The sequence below is a fragment of the Crinia signifera genome, chromosome 1, assembly GCF_055691185.1.
Source record: "Crinia signifera chromosome 1, ASM5569118v1, whole genome shotgun sequence".
NCBI lineage: Eukaryota > Metazoa > Chordata > Amphibia > Anura > Myobatrachidae > Crinia > Crinia signifera.
Window position 1 is genome coordinate 329,877,666 of NC_139217.1, and position 17,714 is coordinate 329,895,379.

A 17,714-nucleotide genomic window follows, 5' to 3' on the forward strand; every position below is an offset into this window, starting at 1 on the left:
TCCCTGGAACCCCGGGATTGGAATCCCTACTCATGTCATCATGAAATCATATGGATCTGCCTACACTCCCAAAATGAAGGTGGCGACAGCCTTTTAGTTTGTGATAGGGAGACAGAGCGCAGTGGGTGTAGAAGAATAGATCTCAGGAAGGGCACAAGAGGGCAGATAAAAGCAGAAATCAATGGTGTAGGTGGGAAAGAAGAGGAGTCAAAAGAATTATAAAAGTGATCATAGTACAGTAATCTTTGAATATAGAGTTGTATTATTATTATTATTATTATTATTAAGTATATCCAGTTTTTTATTATTCATTTCATTGTGTCTTACCATGAACATGAATTGCTCTCTGTTTACTTTTTAAAAAACTGGATTCTGAGTCCCTGTATTCACATGTGTAAATTGCCACATAGGAGGAATCAAGCCGCGTTATGTGAAGAATTGCACTGTTTTCTGAGACACTGGTACTGTCCTTAAAAAATGTAAAGTTTTGTTGTTTCTGTTCCCCAGGAAACTCGCATTTCAGTGTAACCTCCTCTCCTGTTACGTACACATGGTAGTCAGGATCTGCTGTGAGAATTGGATTTACTTTAGCACCTGAAAGAAAAATTCAAAATGTTCGATGTCACTAGTGAAGTTTCAGCACACCTACTGCAACTTTTTGTAGATGTCAATGTACAGTATAAATGATGGTGGATATCCTAATATATCTGTAGGGGACATTACGGTACTTGTGGAGTATCACGGCTCCCATCGCATGCCATCGCATGCCATATATAGTGGCATGCGATGGCATACGATTTTTGCAGTTTTTAACCAATTTTTTTTTTACAAAATCGCATCGCATGCGATTTGATCGCATGCGTTTTTTAACAGAAAAGCATCCAAATGCATTAAAATTAGTATCAAACATGTTCAATGGCCCCTAAATGTCATTTTTGAGGCTGTACCACCCCCATTATCAACGCAAACCCGAAACGAGCGCAAGGGGACGCGGACACCTGTGAAGACCGCGAGGGGACGCGTATACCTGTGCGCTCGCCACGCTTCGGGCTCGGTGGCTTGCTGCGCTCGCCACACTTTTTATTCTCAACTCCACACCGACGTGGATAGTGGGGGTATAAAAAAGTCATAGAACGCATGACGCCGCCCCTCGCGGGCTCGCTGCGCTCGCCACGCTTCGGGTTCGCGTTGATAGTGGGGGTGGTACAGCCTCAAAAATGACATTTGGGGGCCATTGAACATGTTTGATACTAATTTCAATGCATTTGAATGCTTTTCTGTTAAAAATCGCATGCGATCGCATGCGATCGCATGCGTTTTTTTGCTATGCGATGCACATCGTGGGAGCCGTGATTGTCCACAAGTACCGACATTACACTTAAAATACATTCTAAACAGAGGCACTCTTAGGCTACAAATAAAAAGTGGTTGCATAAAACAATGTCAAATTAAGAAAAACATTTTTTTTAGTACCAGCTCTAATATTTCACAAAACAAACTGCCACTATAAGATTTGTTATTCTGTAACAATAATGCATAGTTTTGAAAGACACATTTATTACATATACTGGAGCTGAGTACTACATCATACCTCTCAACTGTCCCAGTTACCGCGGGAACATCACGGTTTTTGGTGGATGTTCCCGTGTCCCACCCAGGGGCGGTAGTGGTAGGGGGGCAGTTGGGAGTCCCCACTGTTGCCCGTGAATAGATGCTGTCTCATTGGTCGCCTCCTCATGTCATGGAGGGGCAACTGCAGTTGCAATTATATTGTTGGTGCTGTTTGATTGATTCACAGCCTGTTAAGCAAGTAGGATCTGGGGGTGCCACTGAGTCTGGCTGTTACAAATTTAAGGATGTCTATAATAAAGATTGTACTTATTGCATGTGGTAGCTGTGGAACTTCTAAGATGCCACCTCTTCACATTCACTTGTGGGGCTGGAAAAGTTGGTATTGTTGGCATTGGTGCCCCATTTTTTTTGAGGGGGGGAGGCAGATTCTTGGGACCACCCTGAATATTAGGCCTGGTACAGGTGTCTTCTTTGACCTCGCTTGTTGCGTGGCCTGAATCACTGTGAGTGCAAAAGACGGGCAAAAACATAATACACAATTCATATTGTACATACACATTATAGTAATTGGACTCAAAGTGTAGATAATAATGGTACCAACCAATCAGTTCATAGCTTTCATTTTTCAAACACATCCTGTAACATGTAAATTGGAGCTGATTAGTTAGTACTTTATCTTTTATCTTTATCTCGCTCAAAGCTTTGTTAATAGCCTCCTTAAGGAGTGTACACACGGTGTGATTGCCTTCTATCGGGATTGAATCAGAATTAAACTGCATGGCAAGGCAAAATCGAATAGAAATAAAGATCAAATCGAACCGTGTGTATGGGCATTAGACTCATTCTGCAAATCATAAGCTTGTAACATACACCAGTGGCCATACCCCCTCCAGACCTCCATCCCCCATACTGGCCCATTGGTGCAAGCAGCCAGAATTTCAAAATGCCTTTGCAAAACTCACACATTACACATTGACATGCAGTACACATTAGCTTAAAGACCTCTTGGAATGTTAAATTTGTAATAACATCTGCAAAGGTTCTTAAACAGGATAATAATGTGTTTATCTTTTTGGGTGTGGATTATTAGGTCGACAGTGTCTAAGTTGACAGTCAATAGGTCGACCTATCGACAAAAGGTTGACACATGAAAAAGGCCAGTATGCACTAGGTCAACAGGGAGATGTTTGATGCACGAAAAGATCGACACCAGTTTTCACTTTTTTCGTGTCTATGCCAGCATGTGTCGACATGGCCATCCAATTAGTGTACTGCGTCCCTTTGCATGGCTCGCCATGGTTTGGGCTTGGTGCCTCGCTATGCCCAGCTCTCTATTATATTCCCCTTCTAAAAACAAGACGGCAGGTGGCGTTTACCTGCTCGTTAGGCTGTGAGTATATGCAGCCTAGCTAATAGGTCTGAATCAAGCCTTACTGTGTATGCATTTCTTAATTAGTTGCTGATATAGACGAATTGACACATATACAAAATTTTATCAATAGAAAACACTAATTTAATATAAATATATGACGGGTCATCAAATATTATATAGGTATATGCAAAGGTGGATCAATTAACTAAAAGTTTAAATATAAATCCTTCATAATTCATAGAAGTGATATGGAGGATAGATGTAACCAAGGGTTCTATTTTTGTACTCGCAGGGGAGCGATTTTTCACGACTGCGCATACACATAGTTATTTATGTGCATGTGCAGCCACTGTGCGCGAACGGCCACAGCGAATAGAATATTCGCCAGGTGCTCACACACAACAGGGGGGGGCATGAGGCGGCGAACCGGGTATTCGCCCATGGGAATGCCCAGCATTTTATGTGTGTTCCCATGGGCATTCTCATGGTGTCACGATCCAGGTAAATAAATACTTATTCTCATCTCTAAGCAGGGCCGGATTAACAATGGGCCTGATGGAGCTACAGCTCCAGGCCCACTCTCCAAGTAGGCCCATTTTGTAGCTGAGGGTCATGGCTTTCCAACAAGCCTAGCTCCACGTCTCTAGCCCCCCGGAAACCGGAGATACTGCAGGTAAATTGCTGGAAGTTTTCTCCATAGGATAACATGGGACCCGCTAATTCCAACCCCCACCCAGTTCCAACGGCTGCCAGTTCCCCCTCCGGCATCATAGAAGCTTGAGGTTGATCTCAATCGAACCCAAATCGCTTGGCCTTCAATCTAATACCAGGCTAGTCCATATAGGTTCATTTGTTCTAGAGATATTGGAGGTTATTCTGATCGGAGCGGCCAAACGTGCGTACGTTCGCTATTAACGTACGCTCTCCGTACGCGGCCGTTGGGGTTAAGTCCACCCACAAATCAGCCACATACGTACGGGCAGAAACAACGTCGAAGGGGAGTGGCGTACAATTGAGCGTACGCCAACGTACACGGACGGACCAGCCCTTACACGCCGACAACTAGCGTACAACAGAGCGTACGCCACCGTTTACGGACGTCTCTCGTCCGTCTTCCCACCGACTTCTTGCGGCTATCTGAGCGTATGCCAGCTTGCACGGACGGGTCCCTATTGTTTTCAATAGAAAACTCAGCTTATGTCACCGCTCGTGAGAGTGAGCGTACGTCCATGCACGCTGGCATACCCTTCACATATATGGACCTGCAAATCTTGCCTTTCAACTACAATTCTGACAATTAATTAATTATTCCAATTGTTATTCAATTATTGTTTTCTATTAACTCAATTGAGGATTGTGTGCAAAATAGTGGGCATGGGCTTAAAACATTGCTGAAACATCCTTTGTAGGTGTTAGATGTGGTTTATGTTATTGTATCATAAATACAAAACCTATGTTTGTATTAGAGTGAACACGTTGACACATGTCGACTTGTGTAGATTGAGTGTGCTACTGTGTAAAGTCTATGAAAGCACGTAGTGAATGTGTATAACTGTTTAACAAATACCTACCTTAGCATATATAAGCAGGTCTTAAAAAGATTCGTACCTTAAATTAAACAAACCTTTAAATGTAGAGAAGTATAGAAAGATAAGCTTCCAATGTGTTTGAGTGCTGTGTGTGGCTTGCAGGTAGTGAAATCATGGTTTTGACTTAATAGACTGCAGCATTGCTTATTACATTCAGGTGTATGTGTTTGAGTAGTAATAAGCGTAAATTAGCAAACCCAGGGGCACGCTGGCATGCGGTATCTGTAGGGGTGGTCTGAGGTGGCGGTTGGCGGCCGCCTGTTTTGTGTCCGAAATGAACGGTGCTTTAGGCGATCGTGCGGTAGTAGCACTGTTCATTTTTGGTGCACACCCCCGTGTACACCCATATTTACGCCCATTTTCCCTCATTATTTCGGCCGCTCCCCTCAACACGCCCCTATGCCGCCCCCAATGCCCGTACTCTCGCGTACAGGTTTTTTCGCACGGAGAGACCCGTCCGTAAGCGTTGTGGGGTGTTCGCGCCTGCGCATTGGCGATTGTACGCATGCGCAGATCATGAAAAACCCCGGAACGTACGCGTACGGCCCGGCCGCACCAACCAGAATAAGGCCCACAGTGTGTAGACCAATTTTTTCATTTCTGAAATGTAATTTCATGGCTGTTCATGTTGTTTTTGGACAGATTTCTCTGGAACCAAACTGCCCAGTTTCACGGGACCAAAATCATTCGAAGCCCACATGTAATTGGGTCAGTTGGTTCCGAAGATATAGCTGGTTATTTAAAGGGGGTAGTTTTCTCTCCCCCTCACACCAGAAAATGCAGGGACTATGCTGGTGTAAAAGGGGACAGCATGATCCTGGGACCATATTCCCGGATAAGTCCCTGCATTTTCTGGTGTGAAAGGGGTAATATTTCAAATAGCCGGGACCTGCAGTGCTCTGAATACAGCCGGGCAGCCCCCTTCTTTCTGCCCGGCTGTCAATGGCTGTCATTTCTTCCCGGCGGCGGCTGTTCCCCAGTTAGCGCGAGCATGTATTCCCCCTTGGCAATGAGCATGTAATCCCACATGGCAACGAGCATGGAACCCCTGGCAATGAGCATGGAACCCCTGGCAATGAGCATGTAGGTAAGCAGCACTTATGTAGCATCATTTTTAACAGGCATTATGGTGTTTGGCATGATATGTAATGGACATTATGGTGTGTGGCTTAACATGTAATGAGCATTATGGTGTCAATTTTCAATGCACGCTTTTGGGGTGCAATGCCCCTGTTTATGAAGCATATTGTGCTTTATTGCTCAATCTGTTTGGTATAGTGCGTATTTTGGCTCAATCCATGTGGCAAAATGTGAATTTTGCTTTAATCTGTGTGGCATAACATGAATTTTGACTCAATCCATATGCCATAGTGTGAATTTTGGCTCAGTGGGTGTAAATTTTGTGTAAGAGGCAAGTACAGTATAAGGGGCTTAGTATAGTGTTGCATGATTTGTATAAGGGGTATATGGGCCCTTATTCTGATCGGTGCGTACTTTCCCGTATTCTTTCGGATAGCGTTTTTTAGCCGTCTGCGCATGCGTGGGGAACGCCATGCGCATGAGCCACGCATGGTCTACGTACTTGTTCTCACTAATACCGTACAGAAATGTGCACCGCAATCACTCGGGAAATATGGGCGTGATATGGGCGTCATTCGGAATGACACAGGGGCGTAGTTTCAAAGTGGGCTTAACTGGGCGGAAACATGGGCGGACACGGGGGAGTGCACTTATTTTGGTAGGCGGGCATTCGGATAGCACGCCGAATGCACGCGAACAAAAAGGGAAGAAATGTGCGGTGTTCATAAGCAAGTATTGCTTTGCGGACACCACTCGGTCATGCGCTAGGCAATCGGAACGCCTAATCAGGACGGACGCACCTCAACCAATGTCAGCTGAACACAATACAATCACCTAATTTACTCATTACTTGTTAATTACACGCTTCTCACTGCTTTAATTGGAACCATTGCAGCTTAAATGGACCATTACTAAACACACACATGTATGCTGCACTTTTCACACACTTTTACACTGCAAATAATGAACACAACTTAATATTAATAATACAAATACACATGTCACTTCTACATGTATCAATTAAACCACACATTTGGGGGACAAAAATAACATTTATTAAACATTTATTAAATTAACTTATAAAATAATTTCGAAACCGTCACAAAATAAATGGTAGCATAGCAGGAATAAAAGTGAATAATATATAATAAATACATGTATTATAGACATACATAGCCACAGCAGAATCATTAGGAACACATCAGGTGGCTTCACAACAAAAGTATAGCACCAACACTTCAGTGTACAGCACACAGTAATGGTAGCCAAAACAGGGCAACAGGGGAACCAAACATGACATTTGAACCGAGGGCAAATGTGGTGACCCTCGGCACGGAATTTGACACAGGATGCTGACACACACAGCTCAATGGAAGATTTGGGAAGACATAAGGGTGGAGATTAATGGGGACACAAGTTCATTTGCGGGCACGTTTGCCCCTGGCAGGCTCCTTGGCAAGTGCAGCAGCTCTTCGCCCACGGCCACGGTCAGATGGTGGGTCAGGTGGAGCACATGCTGGGGAGGGGGTGGATCGTCTTCCCCCTCTGGCAGCAGGGAGTGATGTGATGGTGGTAATGCACCAGAAACGGGTGACATTAGGACCCTATTGGTGGTAACTAGCTCCACCATAAGATCATTATGGCGGAGGAGGAGTTCATTTTGCCGCAGGGCTTGATCAGCCAGCACCTGCAGGCTAGCAGCAATAGATTGCTGGCTGGCACTCATAGCCTGCAGGCTCGCAGCAATACTCTGCTGGCTGCTGGTCAAGCCCTGCAACACCTCCTCGGCCCTACGCACCCGCTCTGATGCCGACTCTCCCTGCTGCACAATATTTTCAAGCACATGCCCCCACGTGGCCAATTCAGCCGCGGACATTGGCGGCTGCTGCTGCACGGGCCTGCTACTGGGGCCAGGTGGCACAGACTCCACAACCTCCTCAAGAGATTGTTGCCCAAGCGGTGGGGATGCTGTTGAAAGAGAAAATTCAAATTACCACACATTCCATGCAAAATTCGAAACATCTACTTATGGCCTGGCAAATAATTACCTTCAAGCAAAGAAGCCATGACTTCCGCTGGGGCCTCGCTGTCCATGGTGCTCACCCCCCGGACCTCCTCCACTGCAATGCAGCACTCCACCATCTGTTCCAGGGGGGTGAGCTGCAGCTTTGAAGGCATGGGGCCAGCCCCAGAGGTGTGGCTGTGTTCCCACCGCTGGGTCAATTTTTTTATGAGGTTTGTTTTGAAGTCGTGCCACCTGCAATCAAAGTGTACATATTAATACATGTCACTCCTCATGTTTGCTGTAGCACCCAATGCAATCTGAAACATAATACAACTTGTGCCTCCTGACACCAAACTTACATTATATTAATTTTGAAACACAACCCTTAGAAGATACAATCACACTCACCCTACAATAACTATCAATTCAATGACATGGCAAACATGTCTGTGGCTTGAAGCAACGTCACCGCCCATTGACCAACTCCATCTAATATCTAATGTAAACATTACTGGACTTGTACTGCTTAAATGTAACACACATGAACTTGCCTCTTCTTAACGTGCTCCGCCTCACGAACTTGTGGAGCCACCGTATTAATCTCCGCCGTTATGTCCTCCCAGATCTTCCATCTCCTTGTGTGTGTCAACTTTTCCGGTGGGCACTCGATCAAATCCCGTGCCCGGGTCACCAGGATGGCAAGCTCCTGCGGTTCATATGCCATGTTTCTGGTGGTTGGTTCCTCTGTTGCCCGATTGCGGCCACGGCCACGACCACTGGCACCGCCACTGCCACGGCCATGGCCACGGCCACCGGTTGCTGTACATGAAGTGCTGGCCAGGCTACTCTGTTGGGAAGCCACCTGCTGTGTTCCCAATGATTCTGCTGATGCTGAGGATGGGCCAGCTGCCGATTGGCCTGATGTTGATGGGCCATCTGGCTGCTCTTCCCCCAATGGCTGTTCAGGGTTGATGGGGACATAGGTGGTGCTGGAGTCCATCTGAGCAAATAGGTCCTGCAACTCCTGCTCTTCCTCAGATGCAGACATGTGTGTAACCACATTGCATTTGGCAAACACACCTTTATATACTATTTCTGTAATCGGCATACATCAGCGCCACCCTGCGTTCCGTACGGCCGCGTTCCGTACGGCAGCGTCAACCGTGCGGCGCATAGGCCACGCCCCCTGCTGCGGCCAAAAATTCAAAAAAAACCTGGCAGCCTGAGTAAGTCTGATTTAGTAGGTAAATGCAGATTAGTACACCAATCACCAAAAAAAACTGAGGTCATACATGAAATGGATATGTGAATGTACATCTGTACTGTGCACTTGTTTGGTATGGAGTAGAAATGACAATACCCATTCCATATGTAAATCCAGTCCACCACTTAGGCACAAGTAATCAGTGCTAGCATCCAAATCACATGTGAAAGCTCTCCAAATTCAGCCTTGATGCTAGCTACTTTTCATTCCACCTCTCTAGTATGGCCCAGTAGAAGGTAAGTGTACACATGGCAGCATGGCCTAATTTTGTGAAAAGTTCTGCCACTATTTGCTATGTTTCTGCAGCATAGCTTTCATTATAAAATAGCTGTTTAGTACCTTGTTGAGTTAGGTGTAAGTGGCTAGTGATGCAGACTATTTCACCTGTTGCTTATACCCATGTTTGGTGATTGTTATAGATAATATATAATGGGTTCCCATCTTATTTGACACTGTCTGTTTAGGATGGTCTGCTAAACTATGCAAAGGTACAGCAAGTGTGGGTGTGCGATGCAATGGGTTAGCCGTCTGTTCGGGCGCATACACGCTGTTAGTGTAAAAATGAACAATAAAGTTAATACCAAATATCACTCTGATCAACCAATGACAGCACATGATTGCTTGATTTGTGCCATTGCTAAGATGGCGGCATATGGAAGAGCAGCACCCTTTTCACCTGCGGAGCTCAGGACACTGGTCTCCATTATGGAGACCAGGCTGGGGCGGGCGGGCCCATTCATTACTAACCGGCAGAAGCGGAATGCGTATGCGGTGGCCCGCCGGCGCATATTCGCCCGCACACAGGTGCGGCGGACCATCGCTCAGCTGGAGCGGCGGTGGTCTGACCTGAGGCGTCGCCAGCCGGATTTGCTCCAGCAAATCAGGGGCAGTATTGCTAGATGTGAGTGTTTCAACAGTAAATGTCCATTTGTACCTGATTGCTTACCTGACATTATTTAAGCCACTAAGGTCACCAGCCTGATTATGAGTTAAACATGGCATACACTATATGTGTGCTACTTCCTGTTTGACACCCTGTAATGGTCATAAAATATGTTATTGGGGAGGATTAATGCTTGTGATGCTTACAATGGCCCAAATGTCACAGCATACCTGCCATGTTACAGGCTGTGTTTTGTAAAGGCCACTAAGGAGCTGTTTGCCTGTACAATTATCAGGACTTATAACCTTTGCATTTATAGCTTGATAAGGCTTCATAGAAATGACCACTAATTGGCACTTTTTTGAATTTTCCCAAACACAGCACGTGATCGAGCAAGACAGGCCCGGGAGGAGTCAGAGGCGTCCCAGGCCCAGGAGGAGGCGGAGCCAGCTATGGCCGAGGAGGGTGAAACTGAAGAAGGGGTGGCGGAGGAAGTGGAGGCAGAGGAAAGGGAGGAAGTGGAGGAGGATGTGTGGGCAGTGGAGGCGGAGGTGCTGCCATTGGTGGACGAGGTGGCAGCCGAGGAGGAGGTGGTGGCAGCCGAGGAGGGCCAGGAAGAGGGGGAGGATAAGGAGGCCTGTGAGGTGGAGCAGGCGGCCGAAAGTGGTATGTATACATAAAGAATCATTATTCCTTTTGTCATCTACTATTTGATATGTAGCACTGGTGATTCAATTGTGTTTGAAAATACTATAAAGTCAAACAACAAATTGGGTAGCAACAGACACACTTTGGGGTTAGATAGGGTGGCCAAACCATTCCTTTCATCCTGGACACATATTAATGACACAGGTTGTGGGGATGGCTTTCAGGTCGATTTTAAGTGCCACTGAACCTGTGTAGTTAATCTGTATCCTGGAAGAAAGGGATGACTTGCTCATGTAAGGGTTACATGTCCCTGCTGCAAGCATACAATCTGTAGCCTCATATAGGTGAGTAGAGTTTACTGGTGATTGATCTTTGTAAACTAGATTCAGTATGGCATAAATGGAGTATGGACAGGCGTGGCTTAGACTGGAGTAACAAGTGGTCAGTGCCCCTGGGCCCTCCTGTAGCTAACCACCCCCTGCGGTCTGCATGTATGTTTGGCACCATAATTGTTTGTTGATTTTGTGTTTGTAATGATTTTGTGCATGGGAGTGGGTTAGTGCTGCAGCTTCACCTAACTGGCATTATGACAATGATTTCTGGAGCAGACCATCAGCAGGCAAGCCATGCTTGATTGCACAAATGTACTGAGCATTCCTGAGAGTTGTGTAACTCCCCTGCCACGCTCCATCATATAACAGACACTGAACTTTGTTTGCAGAATTGGGATTGGTGCAGCGCGTGACATGCTTCTCAGAGCTTAGTCATGGGTGGGTTTGGATTGAGAAGGACCACTATGACTGTGAGGTGTTCTACAGAGTAAAGGGTAGAGGGGAAAAACAGGCTTTCCATGTAGTATGTATGCATGTATGTATAGCTGTATGTGTCATATATATAGTTATATATGTGTCTATATACACACATATATATATATATATATATATATATATATATATATATATATATACACACACACACCTGTCACGGTGCATGTTTAAAATTTAGGTATAACTATGTTAAATGTATGCCTGAATATCATTAATAATTTTTCAATTTTTATTTGGTCCACAGATGAGCCAGTACAAGCACAAGAGGGTCTCCGTGGGGCCCTCTTACGGATCAGAGGCCACTTGCGGCAGGTGCTGAATGAGCTCGACAACCTAGTTGAGGGGGACTTGTAATTGCTTGTTTTTTTGAAGGTGAAACTAAAAAATGTTATGTTAATAAATTGTTTATTACAGTTCGAAGTTGTCTGTGTGTTTATTAAGAATGGGAAAGTATATGTGTAACTTGTTTAAATCTTTTAAATTAGAAAAATGTCAATAGTGTATATAGATGTATGTTAGGGTCACATGCTGTAAGGGTTAATGTGTGTAATGAATGTACTAGGAATGTGGTTCAGTATAGATTAGGATTTAATTGATTCAAATAGATAACAATCCCTTTTTAATGAGGTTGCCTAATTGCCTAAGTGGGTCATGTGATCGCTGTGTGTACTCAGTAAAAAAGTGTTGTATTGAGCGTAAATACTCTGCATCGGTGCGTACGGCCAGCTTTCCGTCCGTTCTAACGCGGTAAGACCGTGCTTACGCGGTAAGACCGTGCAGAATCTGTGCGTGTCCACCGCACACGCAAGGTTTGTATGTCGTCCGTACACACGCCCTGTTCTTAAAGAGTGAGTCCGTCCGAATGCGGAGGACCCGTGGGCGTTTCTACGGACGATGTCCGCATGCCACCGCACAGCGTTGCGTGCGGACAGCACCGTAGGAATTCGGGAAAGTACGCACCGATCAGAATAAGGGTCATGGTGTGGTAAACTTAGGTGACCACATAAAAGGTGCTGAAATGTTGTCTACCAAGTTTCACCCCGAAGTAGGAAATCAGCATCCTGCGGGTTCACCTTTGGAGGGCACCCGCCAATGTATCTCCTTGCATTTTTCCTAAGCCAGCCCCCTGCCTTTTCCAGGCATATGTAATTACTTGATAGTATTTACACAAATAGAGACACACCCACGAGCAGACCATCCAAACAGAACACTGGTCACGCCCCCCCACATTATTAGGTGCTGGCCACAACCCCTATTATTGCGCATAATAGGCCCTTGATAATTTTCAGCTCCAGGCTCATTTAGACCTTAATCTGGCACTGCCTCTAAAGGCCCCCATACATTAGTCCGACTTGTCCTAAGGACATATTTACTAAGCTCTTATGTTTCACCAAGTTGCAACTCAGCTGGTTACACACATACAGGGTCTGTTTTTTTTAAACAATTCCTGTGTTTTACTGGGCTTTAAGAAGCACTCAGATCTGTGCAGTGCTTTCGAAAAAGAAATGAGTCCCACTTCCTAAGCATAACCAGCTCCAAGCTCTTTGATTCAGTGCTGGCTCTAAAAATACAGGGGGGAAATTGCATAGGGTTCTGCTGTGTTTAGAGAACCAGCGCCAGGCTCTTAAACCAGTCCTGGTTCCAAAAAAAAGGACGTAGGGGTCTCCCATGTTTTTTAAACCGTCACCAGGCTCCAAATAGTCAGTATGGTAATGCTACACTACAGCCAGGGGTCATGTTTCTACTGACACCTGCGGCCTTGGCGTTAATCCCGCAACTAGTCAGGGCAGTGGAAACTCTCCCAGTAAAGGCCCACTTTCTTCAAGCCAAGCTGTTGCTATGCCTGGCACCCATGGGCTATGGAGGCCAAGCTCATAGGATTAAAGTGTAAAATTAACAGTAAATATTGTGTTTTGCCTGTGGAACTACAGGACCCACCAAGCCTCCCCTGCAAGCTGGTACTTGGAGAACCACAAGTACCAGCACATTGTGCATTAAAGAGCCCACTGGTACCTGTTTTTCCCCCTAACTTTGTGTTTACAATAAACAAAGTTCATGCACACCATGACAGTATACTTTTCTTACACACTTACAAACATACAGACATATTCACACATACTTACCTACATCCCCCATAGCCTATTGGTTCTCTTGTCCAGTAGAAATACATAGGGTACCTGTAAAAAAAAAAATACATACTCACCTAATCCAGTGTACATCAGTCTTTTTAGTCCACATAGACATCCAGGGCTTACAAAAAATAAAAATAGCAAGTCCTGAACCAAGCAAACTGAAAAGAATGCAATTTATACATGTGGATTTTCTTCCCCTGAATAGAGATCCATAAGCCAATCAAGGAACAACATGTAGTAGCCCTTTCTTGATTGGCTCAGCTTCGCTGAACTGTCATTCTAGCAGAGTCCATATACTTTTATGGGGAAAAACTTTGCAATTTACCACAAAGCACAAAGTTTAATTAGGTCAAACCACAAGTGTTGTGTTTAGTAAATTACAGAGAGTGTGAGTTTATTTTCAATACAGTGTTGTTGCCGAGACTGTTGAAGTTGCAGCACTCCTAGTTCCTGCATTATTGTCAGGCTGCACCTGCCAACTCTACAAATGACTTTGTTCTGCTGCTTCCTGCTTCTCACTTCTACATATCTCATTTTCTGTGTCCTCCACTTCTTACAGACTTCCTATATCAGACATATATGGCATGACCAATTTCATGAAGGATACTTTAGTCTTGTTCTGGATTTCACATTTTTAAATTACCTTGTCAATGCTGTTAAGCCTCATACACACTATACCAGCAGTCCTCAAACTATTTTGCTCTGGGACCCCATCAGGACAATAAAAATTATTACGGGACCCCAGCAAGTTACCACAGAATGGTCACACACATGTGTGGTCAGCAGACAGCACATACATGACAGTATGTTGGAGGCATCTAATGATGGGAGGAGTCTGAAGTAACAGACAATTCAACTGATTTTTCAAACTACTTGGATGAGTGATTAGAGAAGTCACCAGCCTGATGGTCAACAATATGGAGTCGCGACCCCACACAGAGATGTCGCGACCCACTTTGGGGTCAGGACCCACAGTTTGAGAACCGCTGCACTATACGATCCCTGAAGCCTCTGATATCGGTGTGCCATGTGGACTGGCTGGGGTGCTGGTTTCAGCCGATGCCGGTGGAGTGATAGCAGCGAGGGCAGGACCAATCGCATTCTCTTTAAAGGGACACTGGCCTCCCACTATAGACCCCCAATTCAAATGATGCCACACAGTAGCACAATCATATTCAAATTAAACCACATGTAGTACCCTGATTCATATTTCACCATAAAGTAGTGCCCCTTAATCATGTTATAACACACAGCAGTGTCGTTATTAAAGTTACACAATAGTATTCCTTATACATGTATGCCACACAGTAGGATAATTCCCACAGCAGTATTGCTTATACACATAATGCCCACAGCAGAAGTACCCCTTACACAAGTACCTCTTAGTAAGTGCCCTTTATACACATATCTATTTCGATCCTTCCAGCAGCTTTCTCTCCTCTCTTGTTCACTTCAGCGACAGAGATGGCATGACATCACATACGCCGTGCCCGAAATAGCAAGCCACTGGGATAGGCTTTTCTGTTGTAATTACCGTGCAGGACTGTGGTGGAGGTGGATCTGAGTTCTCCCTACCATGACAGGTGGTGGAACTCAGTTCCACCTAGTTCCACACCACTTTAACCCTTGGATATTTGTCACATTGTAAAATAATAACTGGACGTTAAAGTATAAATCTTATTTTTATTCACTATATTTAACATCTTGAAAACACACTACTTTTCTTTTACTCTTTATGTTTTTAATTTAGGATTCCCTCTCTCTGTATATTATTGTTTATTAAAAATGTAATAAAGATTGGTACTTGTTTAGTTTCACGGCGGCAGAGTCTCAGTCGCAGCAGCGTCTGTGTTCCCTTGCGGGGCTCGCTTCGCTCGCCCATGCTACGGGCTCAGTGGCTCGCTACGCTCGCCATGCTATCTAAAATCAACTCCATGCTGCCGCCGTGAAACTAAACAAGTACCTAAAATATTTCAAAGGGATTTTTTAAATCAAAGCTGAGAGAGAGTTACAATTGTCATACAGACTATTATTACATTCCAATCAATTTCTATCATTTCTACCAGTAGTCAATTTTATTATATAGATTAACAAACTAATCTGTTATATACTGTAATATAGGGGTGCGATATAACAGTTACAAACTACTGTAGGCAAATTGTATATAATTTAAGAAAGCACAGTCAAATGCTTACCTTCAAGGGCACATGTGTTGCACAGTATAGCTGAAACACAGAAGTAATATACATAGTGTCAATTCATTATTCATATGGCAAAACATTTGTCATACTGCAACAATTTATGTCAAATCCCAGTAACTACAGAAACATCTGATTACCGTATATACTCGAGTATAAATCGACCCGAATATAATCCAAAACTCCTAATTTTACAACAAAAAACTGTGAAAACTCATTAACTCAAGTATAAGCTGAGGGGGGCTTTTTCAGCATAAAAAATGTTCTGAAAAAGTAGGCTTATACTCGAGTATATATGGTACTTCATTTTGGAGAGAATAATTTTGTTTACTTCATCCAGGGATTATTTAAACTACAGCCAATCAATGATCTCAGTGACTCCACTCTTTACTGTATATACTGTACATTTGTGATGCCCATTGTCATTAAATTCCATGTTTACTAACATTTGTAATGCTAGTACAATGCATGTAAATTGCATGGCAGGATTTCACTATAGAGAGGCAGCGTCTACCTCAGTGGTTATTGACATCGGTCCTCAAGTACACCCATTAGTGCACGTTTTCCAGGTCACCTGGCCGGTGCACTCATTATTCACTGGCACATTTTACACAGATGGAGCTAATTATTTTGGGGGGTTGGGGGTAGTTGAGGACAGAGGTTGAGAACCACTGATCAACCTGGTGGCTGCACATTCACGGCCATGTCATAAGGTCTGAATTAACCCCTTGATCCCTAGAGGGTGAGGTTAGATAGAGGTGTAAGCAGACTGCCATAAGTGGGAAAGGGAGAAAGCTGTTTCAGGTTGGGAAGGCCAATGGAGAGAAGAGTGTAAATTACATTTATAGCACCTTTGAATAAATTGGAAGGACGGAGTCCTGATTACTGAGTGATTGGTAATCCATTTAGCAGCTTTTAAGCGTATTCTGGGTTGGATATCCTGGGTCAAGCAGTTTACACTGCATTGTTATACCACTTTTATACTGCACAAAAACCTGGGTCCAGCCCGGGTTGTTGCCAGGTCAACCCGGGTCACTGTGTGGTGTGAAAGGGCCTCTTCAAAAATACCAGGACCGGCAAGCAGGTTTTACCCGTGGCCGGTCAGTGTGAACGGGTAACCCGGGTTAAGCAACCCGGGTCCCATTAACACTATAGCAGGAAGGCAGCACCATCTCCAAGCGCTGTCTCTTACCCCACCCACACAAAGTTTCCCTTCCGCCCAGCACCCCATAACATCAGTGACCTGGCTTATTGCCAAATCGCTGCAGTGAGCTTCACCTCTCAAATGCTGGGTCACTCCCAGGATGGACCTGTGTCCAAATCCCTGATATTACCTAGGTCCAACCCTGGTAGCTAGCAGGGTCAGATTCCCAGGTCACTTGAAAAGGGTTCATTTTCAAAGACCTTTTTACATGAACGCCAGCTATTTCATTGCTTTGAATGGGTTCCAGGTGTTATCGACACAGGTTACCCGTTTACACTGCTTGCTACCTGGGTTGAAATGCCGGGTCACTCGACTAATTTGATTTTAACCGAATGCGTTTCTACTGTACAATATCCCGGGTTGCTGCATCTCCATGTGCAATTACCTGGAAAATTTAGGGCAGTGTAAAAGCAGTATATGCAGATATGTGGGGGTAACCTGCGCACTGTGCTCTTGTCTGAGGCATCACCCGCAGTAACCCGGTACAGCCAGCTAATGCCATCACAAAGAGCGAGGACACGGAGAAGGCCGCCCGGCAGGAGAACACCGGCAGGAGCGGAGACGAACAACACGAGCACAACAGAGAGGGAGTAGGTGAGTAGGATAATCTGTCGGCAGGAGAGCGCATAGGCAGGCGGCTAACCAGCGCCAACCGCTTCCCGCCTCCCTGTCAGAAGAACCACGCTAGACCAAACAGGAGCAACAGACAGCACAGCAACCCGGACGGCGAACGGCACTGACCTGTCACCCTGAAGAGGAACAGCACAAGGTTCCTCCAGACCAGCCGCCACCAACCCCCGACCCACCAGTACACAAGCACCACCCGCGGACCAACACCTGACACCAGCCCAGAACACAAGGGAGCCGGTCGTCACAAGCCACCAACCACCGGGCAGCACCATCACTCCCTGACCCCCACGGAGAAGCTTTGTGTGCCGAA

The 17,714-nt window shown here is 45.1% G+C and overlaps 1 protein-coding gene across 1 annotated transcript in view; it reads right to left on the bottom strand.

Moving 5' to 3' along the window:
• LOC146029622 (uncharacterized) overlaps nucleotides 1-17,714 on the bottom strand; it is a 42,449-nt gene that overhangs the window by 20,237 nt on the left and 4,498 nt on the right. Inside the window, exons 3-4 of the mRNA XM_083158360.1 lie at nucleotides 15,568-15,597; nucleotides 328-594 (exon numbers count right to left, since the gene is read on the bottom strand). Coding sequence (XP_083014486.1) covers nucleotides 328-594; nucleotides 15,568-15,597 — 297 coding nt within the window. The remainder of the gene's footprint in view (nucleotides 1-327; nucleotides 595-15,567; nucleotides 15,598-17,714) is intronic.